General features: G+C 45.0%; 1 protein-coding gene across 18 annotated transcripts in view; it reads right to left on the bottom strand.

Annotated features, from left to right (window-relative positions):
* The window catches only part of LOC139411565 (transcription factor SOX-6-like), a 186,495-nt gene that overhangs the window by 134,219 nt on the left and 38,936 nt on the right, over positions 1–13,340 (bottom strand). For 4 of the 18 annotated variants that reach the window (XM_071158084.1, XM_071158073.1, XM_071158070.1 and 1 more), the window contains exon 4: positions 9,615–9,665. The exons of the other annotated variants lie outside the window; for them this stretch is intronic. In XM_071158084.1, coding sequence (XP_071014185.1) covers positions 9,615–9,649 — 35 coding nt within the window. In that variant the 5' untranslated portion in view covers positions 9,650–9,665. The remainder of the gene's footprint in view (positions 1–9,614; positions 9,666–13,340) is intronic. 18 annotated transcript variants of the gene reach the window in all.

The raw sequence follows: 13,340 nt of genomic DNA, 5'->3' as shown, positions 1-13,340 counted from the left end.
TAAAACTTGTTTTTCAACCACTAAAAAATTATTGTTAACAAACTATAGTTTGTAACCGGCCGTGGGTCGACGCAAAATTGGCCTAGCGTCGTCCGGGTTAGGGAGGGCTTGGTCGGTAGGGATGTCCTTGTCTCATCGCGCACCAGCGACTCCCGTGGCGGGCCGGGTGCAGTGCACGCTAACCAAGGTTGCCAGGTGCACGGTGTAGCCTCCGACACATTGGTGCGGCTGGCTTCCGGGTTGGATGCGCGCTGTGTTAAGAAGCAGTGCGGCTGGTTGGGTTGTGTATCGGAGGACGCATGACTTTCAACCTTCGTCTCTCCCGAGCCCGTACGGGAGTTGTAGCGATGAGACAAGATACTAGCTACTACAACAATTGGATACCACGAAATTGGGGAGAAAAAGGGGTAAAAATTCAACAACAAAAAAAAACTATAGTTTTGACAAGTCAGTTAGGACATCTACTTTGTGCATGACACAAGTCATTTTTCCAACAATTGTTTACAGACAGATTATTTCACTTATAATTTAACTGTATCACAATTCCAGTGGGTCAGAAGTTTACATAAACTAAGTTGACTGTGCCTTTAAACAGCTTGGGAAATTCCAGAAAATGATGTCATGGCTTTAGAAGCTTCTGATAGGCTAATTTACATAATTTGAGTCAATTGGAGGTGTACCTGTGGATGTATTTCAAGGCCTACCTTCAAACTCGGTGCGTCTTTGCTTGACATCATGGGAAAATCAAAAGAAATCAGCCAAGACCTCAGAAAATAAATTGTAGACCTCCACAAGTCTGTTTCATCATTGGGAACAATTTCCAAGTGCCTGAAGGCACCATGTTTATCTGTACATACAATAGTACGCAAGTATAAACACCATGGGACCACGCAACCGTCATACCGCTCAGGAAGGAGACGCGTTCTGTCTCCTAGAGATGAACGTACTTTGGTGCGAAAACTGCAAATCAATCCCAGAACAACAGCAAAGGACCTTGTGAAGATTCTGGAGGAAACAAGTACAACAGTATCTATATCCACAGTAAAGCAAGTCCTATATCATAACCCGAAAGGCCACTCAGCAAGGAAGAAGCCACTGCTCCAAAACCGCCATAAAAAAGCCAGACTACGGTTTGCAACTGCACATGGGGACAAAGATGGTACTTTTTGGAGAAATGTCCTCTGGTCTGATGAAACAAAAATAGAACTGTTTGGCCAAAATGACCATCATTATGTTAGGAGTAAAAGGGGGGATGCTTGCAAGTCGAAGAACACCATCACCACGGGGTGCTTTGCTGCAGGTGGGACTGGTGCACTTATGTGGAAATATTGAAGCAACCTCTCAAGACATCAGTCAGGAAGTTAAAGCTTGGTCGCAAATTGATCTTCCAAATGGACAATGACCCCAAGCATAATTCCGAAGTTGTGGCAAAATGGCTTAAGGACAACAAAGTTGAGGTATTGGAGTGGCCATCACAAAGCCCTGACCTCAATCCTATAGAAAATGTGTGGGCAGAACTGAAAAGGCGTGTGCGAGCAAGGAGGTCTACAAACCTGACTCAGTTACACCAGCTCTGTCAGGAGGAATGGGTCAAAATTCACCCAACTTATTGTGGGAAGCTTGTGGAAGGCTACCCAAAACGTTTGACCCAAGTAAAATCATTTAAAGGCAATATCCAAATACTAATTGAGTGTATGTAAACTTCTGACCCACTGGGAATGTTAGTTAAAGAAATAAAAGCTGAAATAAATAAATTCTCTCTACTATTATTCTGACATTTCACATTCTTAAAATAAAGTGGTGATCCTAACTGACCTAAGACATGGAATTTTTACTCGGATTAAATGTCAGGAATTGTGGAAAAACAGAGTTTAAATGTATTTGGCTAAGGTTTATGTAAACTTCCGACTTAAACTGTATATGGTACTGTAACTATGTATCTGAATGTGTAGAAATGCTGCGTATGAGGAGTGTATGTGTGACTGCGTGTGTGTATATGCGTGTGTGCGTGTGTGTGTGGTGCACGAGGATGTGTGTCTTTATCTTTGTTCTGTGGAAGGGCCTCCCCGGGCTCCTGCAGTGTAATGTACAAATCCTCTGTAAGACATCAGTCAGTCAGCCAGCCAGCCAGTCAGTCAGTCTAAGAACAGGCCAGCCGGCTATAAATGGCAGGTAAAGCTCACAAGCTAAAAATAAAGGGGGTCTGTGTTTTTTAGGAATGGTGTTCCTGAATTAAACACAACAGGTGCCTAACACTAAATCAGAATGGCTTTGCCTCAGGCTTAATGTGAAAAACAAATGAACATCAAAGCAAGGAGAGAGTTAGCTAACTCCTATAAGACCGACTCATGTTTGGCCCATCACTTAACTAGACTCGGCACGTAACAGAGTGTCTCGCTAGATCTGTTTGTCTCTTTCTGTCTCTGACTACCTGTGTAATGCGTATCATGAAATGAACCACATTACAGAATTGAACATCTAAGAACGTCAGGAGAAGATTCAATTCTGGGAGAGGGGGAGAGATCATGTGCTGTGGCTTAGAGGCCCATCTGTACCTCTGTCAATAACTCCACACAGCAGAGGGTCTGGAGAGGAGACATCTCTAAAAGCTTTCTCTGAATCTGTCAAAATGTTCCACTTCCCCTTTCCGATGTGGCAGTCAGTCAGGCCCTGTGAAGTAGCTGTCTCTCCTCTCTTCCACTCAGAGCCACTCGGGGATTGCATCACGGCAGGGCAGGGCGTGAGACCATGGCAGTCACAAACAGTAAGACCGTGGGCCTGCCAGTCCGGGGGAAAATACCTCATGTTGAATGATTCATAAACACCCTGCCTGTGTGTGTCTGTGTTTACGTGGCTGGCCAGTAGATAGAACTCCATGCTGTGGGAGAGTAGGAGACCTGCCTGTGCTGTGCCCACTGCCTCCACAGTGAAGTGCAGCAGGCTAGCTCTGGCTGGTTAGAACTGGGACCAACAGCTACAGCCTCTCTGGCATCAGGCCAGTGCGCACGGACGCACGCAAACACCCACACACGCACGCACGCACGCACACACACACACACACACACACACACACACACACACACACACACACACACACACACACACACACAAACACACAAAAACACACACACAAAAACACACACACACACAGAGGGAGAAACAAGGCATATCATAATATGCCTGTGTGTTTTTTAATGGAGTTCCCCCCTTACTAACGGCTATTATCCCTGACTAATGGCATACACTGGGCCTCTCTCATTACTGAAGTGGCTCTTTACCGGGGACCCTTGTTTCATACAGTTAGAGTTAATGCATTATGAACAGCCCACCAAGAGTAAGCTGCGATCTGCATATTCAATAACTTCCGTAATTATATGCGCCATTCATCAGATGGGATCTGATTGCAGGGGAAGAGGGGAAAAGAGAGGAGCAGAGAGGTCTGATTCCTGGAGGACAGAAGTCTAATCACAAAACTAACATGATAATTGAAATCTAAATTGAAAGGCTTGGCTCACACAGAGAGTATTTCAGGAGTAGATTGTGGAGAAATTGGTGGCTGGAGAGTGAGGGAAAGAAAGAAAGGGAGAGATAAAGAGAGGGAGAGAGAGAGAAACAGAAAGAGATACGGGGAAAGAGCCCATATTAATGGAGACTGTAAAACTGCCACACTGTCAATGTGTTCAAGGTAGTGGTATTGCTTACTTATGGGTATAGGGGGCAGTGTACTAGCAGCAGTGTCCATAACAGTAAGAGAATCATGTCTCTCCTCAGCAGGGCTAAGACTGTTTCTGGAGAATGTACTGTATGTCAGCACGAACGCGGCACAATATTCCAAGTTGTCACAGTTGGCCTTTTCTGCCTGAATGGCCCTGTTTCTCTGAATGTAGTTTCCTGTTTTAAGAGGTAAATGTGAGGAACCTAACTTCTCGATTCTGCTTGCATAACGTGCCCATTGTTTGATGTGAGAGGAGACATTTTCTACATTGCATGGGATGTAAAGGACCTCAATTCACCTCCAAAGTCCATAATCACATCAGCTATTTATAGAAGCTTTTTAAGCATCAAATCAAAGCAGATATGGAGAAATGTAACAGTTAAATGCATGTTTTTTTGGTGAAAAATATCCATAATTCTAAGTGAGAAAAGCACAGCTTTTCTCATCCATTGAGCGACACCTGTGTTTGAAGTTTTGTGAAGAGGCCATCCTTGTGTTCCACTGACTGAGGACACACAGTTTTTCTTCCCAACACATTCTGTCCAATTAAAGATAATCTTATCAACAATTTCGTTTCAGATACTTGCGATCAGGAATGAGTCTGTGATGAGACTTGACTGGGTCATTGGAAAACAGCTTTCCTTAGAGGACTCTGTGGACAGTTTGGCATTGTGTGGTAAGAAAAGACTAAAGGGAGAAATGAACCCATCTACCCCAGCCAGGCATCTGTCCCTCCCGTCCTCCTCTCTCCTTCCCTGCTCTGCTATTTCTCCAGACTCTGAATTCATATTCCGCCCTCAATAACAGTTAATTAGTAATGCCAAATTCATTAACCCGTACTGCTGTATCAGTGGCCTGGGCCATAAATTAGCTTAATGTGGGCAGACATATTGCAGCTGTAATAAGGGACATAAAACGTAAAGAGAAACACATACGCCCGTAGATCATAGACGGTTATAACTCTGCAGTGGTTTAGGAGGACCCACTCTGGTCCAGACAGAGTATTCAGCAATCACATCAGCTCTTTGTGCTTTCTCTCTCCTCACAGGAACTTTATACAACGATTAAAATAAAAGGGCGACACAGACTATATCAACCGTGTGTTTTCATTACTACCGTAACTCCTCAGGTTTTGGCAATTGAGTTATTGCATTGGTTTGCTTTTATCATTTGCCGTATATAATTATGTGAAAGACTGTGTTAAGATAGCATGTGTACCTGTTAGTACTAGGCATGGAATAGATCCTCTAACTCCTAGGGTGTGTTTGTGTAGAGTGATCATCCAAGAGGGAACGTTGTTATCAGAGCAGTGTGTAGACTAGAGGTGCCAGAACCAAATAGAGAAGCCGTGCGTTCCCCTCTCCTGCTGCACAGGGAAGAGGGAACAGGGATGGGAAAAGGCTGGAGGCACTTCAAGTAGCTTCTGACAGATCCTTCTAATTGGAGAGTTATTTTTCCTCTAAGTCTCTGGTATAAATCTAGTTTGTGTTTATTTAGAGTCAGTAAGGGAACAAGTAGGTTTTGGCCGTGTGGCATGTTCCCCCTCTCTCTCCCTTTTCCTAAACCGTCTCACGTCCCTCATACAGACCCTTTCTCTCGCTCTCTCTTCTCTCTCTATCCCTCCAGTTAGTGTGACTGACGTGTCTGTGTTGAGCACATGGAAGCAGCACAAAACAAACTGCTATTGTAAAAAGGGATGATGACTTCGGCTGTCCTTGGATTACATGGTGACCTTTCCGCTGTCCTATACCCCAGTGGTCTCGTCTAACAGCTCACACCAAAGAGCCTATTAGGCCTGGAGTCCACGCCGTTGTTAAAAAGGGTCTTGTCCTTTCAGAACACTCTCTCTCTTGCTTTCTATTTTTTCAAGCCAAGGTGGTGGAGGAACACAAGTCCATTGTTCCCTCGCAGATGGAAGTTGGAGTTACTACGGCAACAGCTCTAATCCTTCTTTTTCCCACCTTTCTTCATATTAATGGCCTTTCAAGTGCTACCTTTTAAGTCAGTGGCCAGTGTTCCGCGAGCACAGCTCCCTCGCCTTAATTACATTTGATTCTATTCGTACGTAGACAACATGATGAGCTAATCGAAACGTTCTAAATAATGATGTACTGTGAGCAACTATTCCTTATCCTGAGGCCTGGTCTAAGAATAACAATAATGAGGCCATTATTAAGGATCTGACTTTAAAATTCTGCCCTGCCACCAAAACAGAGAGCATAATTGTTCTGGTGTTGTCTACACAATCAACAACTCATTGTTGTGGACTTGAGAACTAAGGGAGCAGAGAATGGGTCCCATAATGATTGGTCTGTGCTGCCATGCAGGCCGAGTATAGAATTGTCCACAGAAGAATGTCCTTGATAGACTGCTGATTTGTTGAAAGTGGTGTGAATGAAGACAACTGTCTAGCTTTTTAGAAAAATGTCCTCTTTTTTGTCTGTTTCTCTCACCGCTCAAATAGCCACCAAGCCTCATTAGAGCAGGGCCATTCATATGGTGAAAGGCTGGGAGTCACACAGACCCTTCTGAGAGGACATGGAGAGTAGCAGCTAGCTAGATGCTTAAACAGGCCCAGCTCTACTCCTTTCACTCATCTCTCCCTGAGGAAAGGGAAATGGTTCTATGGTCAGCCTTAAAAGATAGAGAAACCCTCCCAACTAACATGTCAAAAAGGTTTCTTTAAACAATATAAATAATCATGGAGAATAACATAAACTCAATGCGGCTGAGATGTGTTATCTTGATTTGATTCCAGCATATTTAAAAAGCTAGGAATTGTAGGTATATATAAATATTCAGCTTTAATCACAATCATATTGAGGTTAATAAACACTAACAGCGAAGGTGATAATTGTAGATTAAGTTGTAAGCCTGAAAGAAACGTTAAGTGAGATGTTTTGCGTCTACATTTACCGGGTGAAAGCTCAGTGGGGTTGTCCAAACGAGGAGCTGCACCTTTTAAATATGCTCCATTGTGAGGCAGGGGAGAGCAAGGGAGAGCAGGGGAGAGGAGAAGGAATGCTAAGTGGGCCCCTTTGCCTAGTCAACCTTCAGTGGATTGCATTTATCTTCATCTTGTTAGACTAAATGAATTAACAATCTCCGTGTTACACACTTTCTCCTTTCATTACATCAAATAATGGGAGAGATGCAGGAGGAGGTCCTCTCTACTGGGATTAGCCAGGGACTGTTACAGATTTCTCTCTCACACACACACACACACACACACACACACACACACACACACACACACACATAATCTGCCAAAATATAATCACATGTTCTTCATAAATATGCAGCTAAATTGAAACACTGCTTCTCTAAAACAAAGCTGGCTTCTAATGTGAGTAAGAACAGATCATATTCCACTAAAGTACATTGTGCACTAACTGTATAATTTAGTGAATTCTTTCACTTTGTTGCAGACGTACTGCTCTGCATGTGAGATTTAAACAGAATGTCATTATTTTCTAAGACAGTACAAAGGCTCCATGCTACATTATTAATATAAAGTGAACCTGTTTAAAGTTCTCCCTGATGTATTTTTCACAATGACTATTCCTCTGCCTGCATCAGCGCGCATTATCAACCAGCATCATTTTCTAAACTGAAAATGGGGGATTGGTACTTTTACAGCTATTGCAACTATGAGTCAAAACAAGAAGTGATGACTCATTAGTGTAAAATAATGACTAGTTTGTCCAGCGGTATTTTAGTGAGTGATGCAGATATGAAATGTGAAAAGTCACCTTAGACATCTGCCCCTGAAATGTGAAAAGTCACCTTAGACATCTGCCCCTCTGTCAGAGCAGAAGTGGAACTTCTGGGCCACAAAGCTGGGGAGACGACTGAGTTTAATAGACAACATGTCCTTTCAGAGTACTACACAGCAATAGATGTATTAATGAGGCACAAGGCAGAGTTGCTGTCATACTTTCACATAATTGCACTGACAGAGCCCCCTTTGACCCAATTCAGTTGCTTAAGAAAATATGTTGTGGTGGTAGCTAGACTGAAGAAACATGGTCCGTCTCCCATACCCCTCCCCTCCTGTTTCTCCCTCCCATTCTCTCTCTCCCTCCGACCTTCCCTCCCCAGGACACAACAAGCCATGGCCAAGCAAAAGGCCAAACCCTTAAAGGCAAAGCCTGCCTTTAATCTTGGCCTGATTGTTGAGGCCTCTGTCCTCCAATCACCCGAGCATGTGTGCGTGATATCGTTCCACTGGCACTTCTCATTTAATTAAAACAGACAGTGACAGAAGGATGTGGATTAGGAACTGTAATGATGCATTTACTTAGATGAATCACAGTGTTCTCTCAGAGTACTGATTTCGACAAAGAACAAAAGGATATTGCTACGAAAGAGGCTAGCAGTCAAAGGTCATGTTTTGTCTATGTGGGTCGATGTGGGTCTTCAAGTTATTGGGCTGTAAGAATCTCAGTTGGATTTAAGAGGTGTTGCTTTCTTCAGCCCTCCCCCACCCTCTGTTCAGCTAGATATCTGCCCAACTGGTGCTGCTTCAACAGGTGTCTGGAGTCAAACACAATCCTCCACTCTGTAGCATTAGTGGCCCAGTGGAAATGAATAGAGGCAACATACCTTCAATAATCCAACACATGCCTGAGTATGATCCCCAGCCTCCGGCCAACACTGGAGTTGTAACACTCACTACGCCTTGGAAACGGAGGCTACATGCAAATTAAGTAGAATAGTCTATTTAAGGACATTTCTAATAAATATGATTTTTTTTAAAGATATACTGTATGTTTGATTTGTGTATGTGTATTCTAGATGAGGTAAGCCAGATCATTTTTGTGCTATATTTGGAATTAAATGGCTCTACCGCCTCTTAAATCTCACTTCATTCTGTGCTGGAATATTGACTGAGATTTATTTCTTCTCATCGGACGTCTTTTTACTGTTGTCTGTGTTGAGAGTAAGGACACTCAATAGTAACCTTTCAAACTAGATACTAATGGGGGTATTTTAAAATAGGATCTAAAGCTGTGTTATCTCCATGGCATTATCACGTTCTTTATTTTACCGGGTTCCAGCAGTTCTGAGGGGAAAAAATGCTGTTAATTTAATGAAATAAATGACCTTTTGAAAAAATGAATCAAAGAGGATTCATTAGCTTTACTAAAGTTTGGCTGACAGCAGCTTTGAAAGGCAGATCCTGCTGCTGCTGCGTCTTTAAACGAGGCACCATTAATTAGGCTGTAACATTCAAGCCTGGAGAAAGAGAGGAAAGAGGAGCCAATAGCGAATATACTCACTTATTGACTTCCTCTGTGTTATAACAGCACAAATTCTTAAATACAATCACAGGATGGGTTTAAAAGAAAAATAGTGTCAAGGTTTAATTTTTTGGGACTTTGCGGTGGAGTACAAACACACACACACAACAGGAAACAGTACATAACAAACCAAGCCCCTCCCTTGACCCCCACCCCACCTGTCCTGGCCATGAGTCTAGAAGAGCTGGGCAGACAAAAGCATGCAGTACAAACACGGAAACCCTAATTTGAGAGGCACAGTACCCAGGGGTGAGATGGGGGGGGGGGGGGGGGGGCATCGCTACACATCTGTGTGTGAGGTTAGAGTGGAAAATGCTTTCAGTTTGACTATGGAGTGTGGTGGGTATCAGTGTGAGCATGCCACGGAGAACGCTGTAGAGGGGGAAAGGTGGAAGTGACTATTTTACACTCACAACACACAGCTGGGGTGGATTCCCAGACACACAACCCTCCCACTGACCCCACCCAGCCAGGGAGGAACGTGATCTAAGGCTAGGTGTCGGGAGCTGGAGCTGTGAAGGGACAGATGAGTTTAGCCCCTGACCCCTGACCCCCTGACCCACGACTTTACAACAACAACTGAAAAAGAAACTAACCTCAGTAAAAAGCTGCTACGAAGAAAGCCCTCCATGTCAGCGTGTGGGGTTCTGCGGCAGGAGAAATACAGAGAACCATTTTAACACTGAAAAAAAGCAACATGCAAAAAACACAGAGCAATGCATGCATATTTCTCTTCTAATAAGGTATGTCTTTAATTAAGGCAGTGTGGAGGATAGGAAGCTCATCCTCTCTTCTTTGCATTGACGTCATTACTTCTAGTCTTTCCTCAGAGAGAGGAGTGGATTTGCATACAGCAAGGGCCTGATGATATGTTTGCAACAAATAAACCCTTTCCTATTGATCCTAGCGCAGCCTTCTTCCTAGGCTCTCTCCAGAGTGACACATACATTTCTGTAATCACTGATCCCAGATCAGCCTCTGGCAGGGCTCAGAGTGGTAGGAGGAGCAGCCAGAGGTGGTCCAGCTGTGTGGCGAGGGCTCTGTGGCTCCTAGGAGCCCCACCACAGGGGCCCGATGCTGGGACATGCACCACCAATTAGGCGGGAGGGTGTGGTTCACAATGTCACTGTTCGGAGAGGTCGTTCAGAAGCCTCGCCCGAAACATTTTGAAAGCACATGGCTGGAAATGATTCCCAACAGGTTTCATTAGCCTCTGTTATTGGTCTTCAGAATATATACTGTATGTGCAGTATATTGTGCTTTTGGACTGCTGTGTGCTTCTCTTTAAGCACTATCATCAACATATTATTACAGAAAACAAATTGGGAGTGGAGCCCTGGGGTGGAGGGTTGGAATACAAGTACGTCAGTGATATCAAAACTATAGCCTAAAATTAGAGTAATTACCAGGAAATTCCCTTTTCAGAGAGACTGTAAAAACAGCCACGAGCTTCCCTCTCTGACAATGGTAAAGTCAGCAGAAATAAATATGTACAAGTCCTCACACCCATTCATAGAAAGACACACAGTGTAGTTTCAGCTTGTTATTCAATTGTCTCGGTATTACACATCATCACATCCCTGTCCTGTAAAACACATCACCATCTCACCAGCATCTGATCAGCCAAGAGCTAAAGCTGGAGTGAGCTTTTCAAAACCCATGTTAGAAAACGCAATACTCAGTAGCGGCAAAGACAAAAAACCTGCTGCAACTAATGAGTGTTTTCTCCTGCTGTAACAGTCGACTCCCTTGTAGACGTCATCATAAATAACACACATCAGAGAAAAAGAGATCCAGCATCTTGGCCCTAAATGCTTTCAGTTTTTGGGACATGAGTGTAATTTGCTGTTTTCTCCTCTCCTCTCCTCTCCTCTCCTCTCCTCTCCTCTCCTCTCCTCTCCTCTCCTCTCCTCTCCTCTCCTCTCCTCTCCTCTCCTCTCCTCTCCTCTCCTCCAGTGAGGCTGTGGAGACAAAGCCACTGAGAGAATGGAAAGAGTGACAAGACCAAGGACACTGTGCCTTTCAGGCTAGCCTGGCCAGCACTTAGCAGGGCGGTGGACCCGCGAGACCCAGTGGGTTCAGCCGACACTTTCCTCACAATCAGGTGTGTGAGGAGGGCGTTAGGCCAGTGGCACTGCTCGGCTCTGCTCCCCGCTCCACTACACTCAGCCCTGCTCTGCTCTGTTCCCCACTCTACTCAGCCCTGCTCTTCTCAGAGCACATAATACCAACATCACACCAGTGACAACGTGAGAAAACAACAGTCAAATCATGCCGAACCGATCAAGCGTGTCTCCTCACCACTCTGAGAAGTGTTAAAAACACACACACTTCTCTCTGCACCTCTCTCTCTGCACCTCCTCTCTCTCTCTCTCTCCTCTCTTTCTCAGTCTTCTCTCCATCTCATCTTTAGTAAGGGGACTGACTCGAACACAGAGAAACACACGACATAACTGCATAATAGACCGTCATCATGTGCCCCAAACCCACGTTTGGAGTTTAGATTCCTTGATAACAGGTTAGCAAGACAGGCAACAAGGCTATGGAAAGTCACAGGAAACTTAAACTAAGCTAGATAAAACCCACTGAGTGAATGGACAGTGAGCCATAGAGGCTAGGTTCCTTTGTCATGACACTGAATGCATGTCTCATGCTTTAGTGGCTCCACAACATAGTCTTCAGCAAGCTCACTGTCTAGCAGAGGACCAGCCTGCCACCAGGACAGGAAGTGCCAATACAGAAGGGCCTGTTTCTCTCTATCTCTGTCTCTCTACCTGCCTGTCTCCTTCCCTCTGTCTGTCTGCCTGTCCGTCTCTATCTCTCTGTCTGTCTGCCTGTCCGTCTCTATCTCTCTGTCTCTCTACCTGCCTGTCTCCTTCCCTCTGTCTGTCTGCCTGTCCATCTCTATCTCTCTGTCTGTCTGCTTGTCCGTCTCTATCTCTCTGTCTGTCTGCCTGTCCGTCTCTATCTCTCTATCTCTCTAACTGCCTGTCTCCTTCCCTCTGTCTGTCTGCCTGCATGTCTCCTTCCCTCTGTCTGTCTGCCTGCTTGTCTCCTTCCCTCTGTCTCTCTGCCTGTGTTTCCTCAGCAGTGTGTGCTGTGTAAAACTCCATTGTGGTAATGGAGACAACTGAAGTACGTCGCTCTATAGATGTAAATATACGGTTTGGAGACTGAATTCTGGAAAAAGTGACTGAGCCACATTGTATTTGCTCCTCTCCATAGAGCCATAAAGAAAACAGGGGAGCCTTGAGTTTTAAACTAAGAGCAGGCCACATTTCAAGGGTAGCATTTTGGTGAATGAGAAATAGGGAGGATAGACATCAGTGTTAAAAGACAGCTAGCGCTGGGCTCACAGCAGCCTTTTCGAAGAACGGACCTCTGCCAAAAGCTGCCTCTGCCCAACCAACTCTCACCATCTGCAGTAAATGTGTTCCATTAAAGTAGCACCATATGGACAACAAGCTAGCTATTAACACAGCTTCAGCACGTCCCCCTAACCTAGCACAGATTTCAAACTTCCAGTCAAATTGACTGCTGAATTAATGCACCACCACAGCCATGTGGGTCTTGGCATGGAGCGCTGCTCCCAGCCTTCAGTCATTAACAGCCCAGGCCAGCTTAGAGCTGAGCAGAGCTGAGCCCAGTGGAGAGAGAGACACAGCGGCCACCTACAGACAGACTCTACTACACCATGTCTGACCTGGTCACTAGAAAGTGACTTTTAGTTAATGGGAGAGTCTGGCTATAACCTATGCCTACATGTCAGCCCAGGCAGTTGAGAGAGGAGAAGGGAAAAGAGGAGTGAGAGGACCGATGTATCCAGGGGGACATGGAGGAAACAGGATCATGTCCCAGACAACTCTGGATAGTACAGGGTGCAGCAGCAGTCAATAGGCTGAGGGCTTGGAACTGTCTGTGTCTCAGTTCTTCCACAGTGATGGAGGAGAGGAGAGGAGACTGCTCCCTAGCTGGGTGATGACGTAGAGCCAAGATGGCACTGATTAACCAGGGTGTGGGGACGTTAATTCCTCTGGGCCAGGCGGCCATGTTGACGCCTCTCCTCCTCTCTGAGTCATGGGGGGACCCACCCACCGCTCACAAAGCTCTCCTCTCTTCTCCCAGAGCATGACGCCACGGCTGCCTGCAAGCCCTCTGTTCTCCCACTCATAGACGAGCATACACACACACACAAAAGCTCTCTCTCTTTATCACACACACACCAAATCAATGACAGTTCTGTGTCTTTAACCCGGCCCAAAGGTTCAATAAATGATGTTTGTTTATTTTTTTCCCTCCTGTCACAGGTTCTTAGATTCTGT

The sequence above is a fragment of the Oncorhynchus clarkii genome, chromosome 6, assembly GCF_045791955.1.
Source record: "Oncorhynchus clarkii lewisi isolate Uvic-CL-2024 chromosome 6, UVic_Ocla_1.0, whole genome shotgun sequence".
Lineage (NCBI taxonomy): Eukaryota > Metazoa > Chordata > Actinopteri > Salmoniformes > Salmonidae > Oncorhynchus > Oncorhynchus clarkii.
The sequence above is the reverse complement of the archived record's forward strand: the minus strand, read 5'-3'. Positions and strand labels throughout refer to the sequence as shown.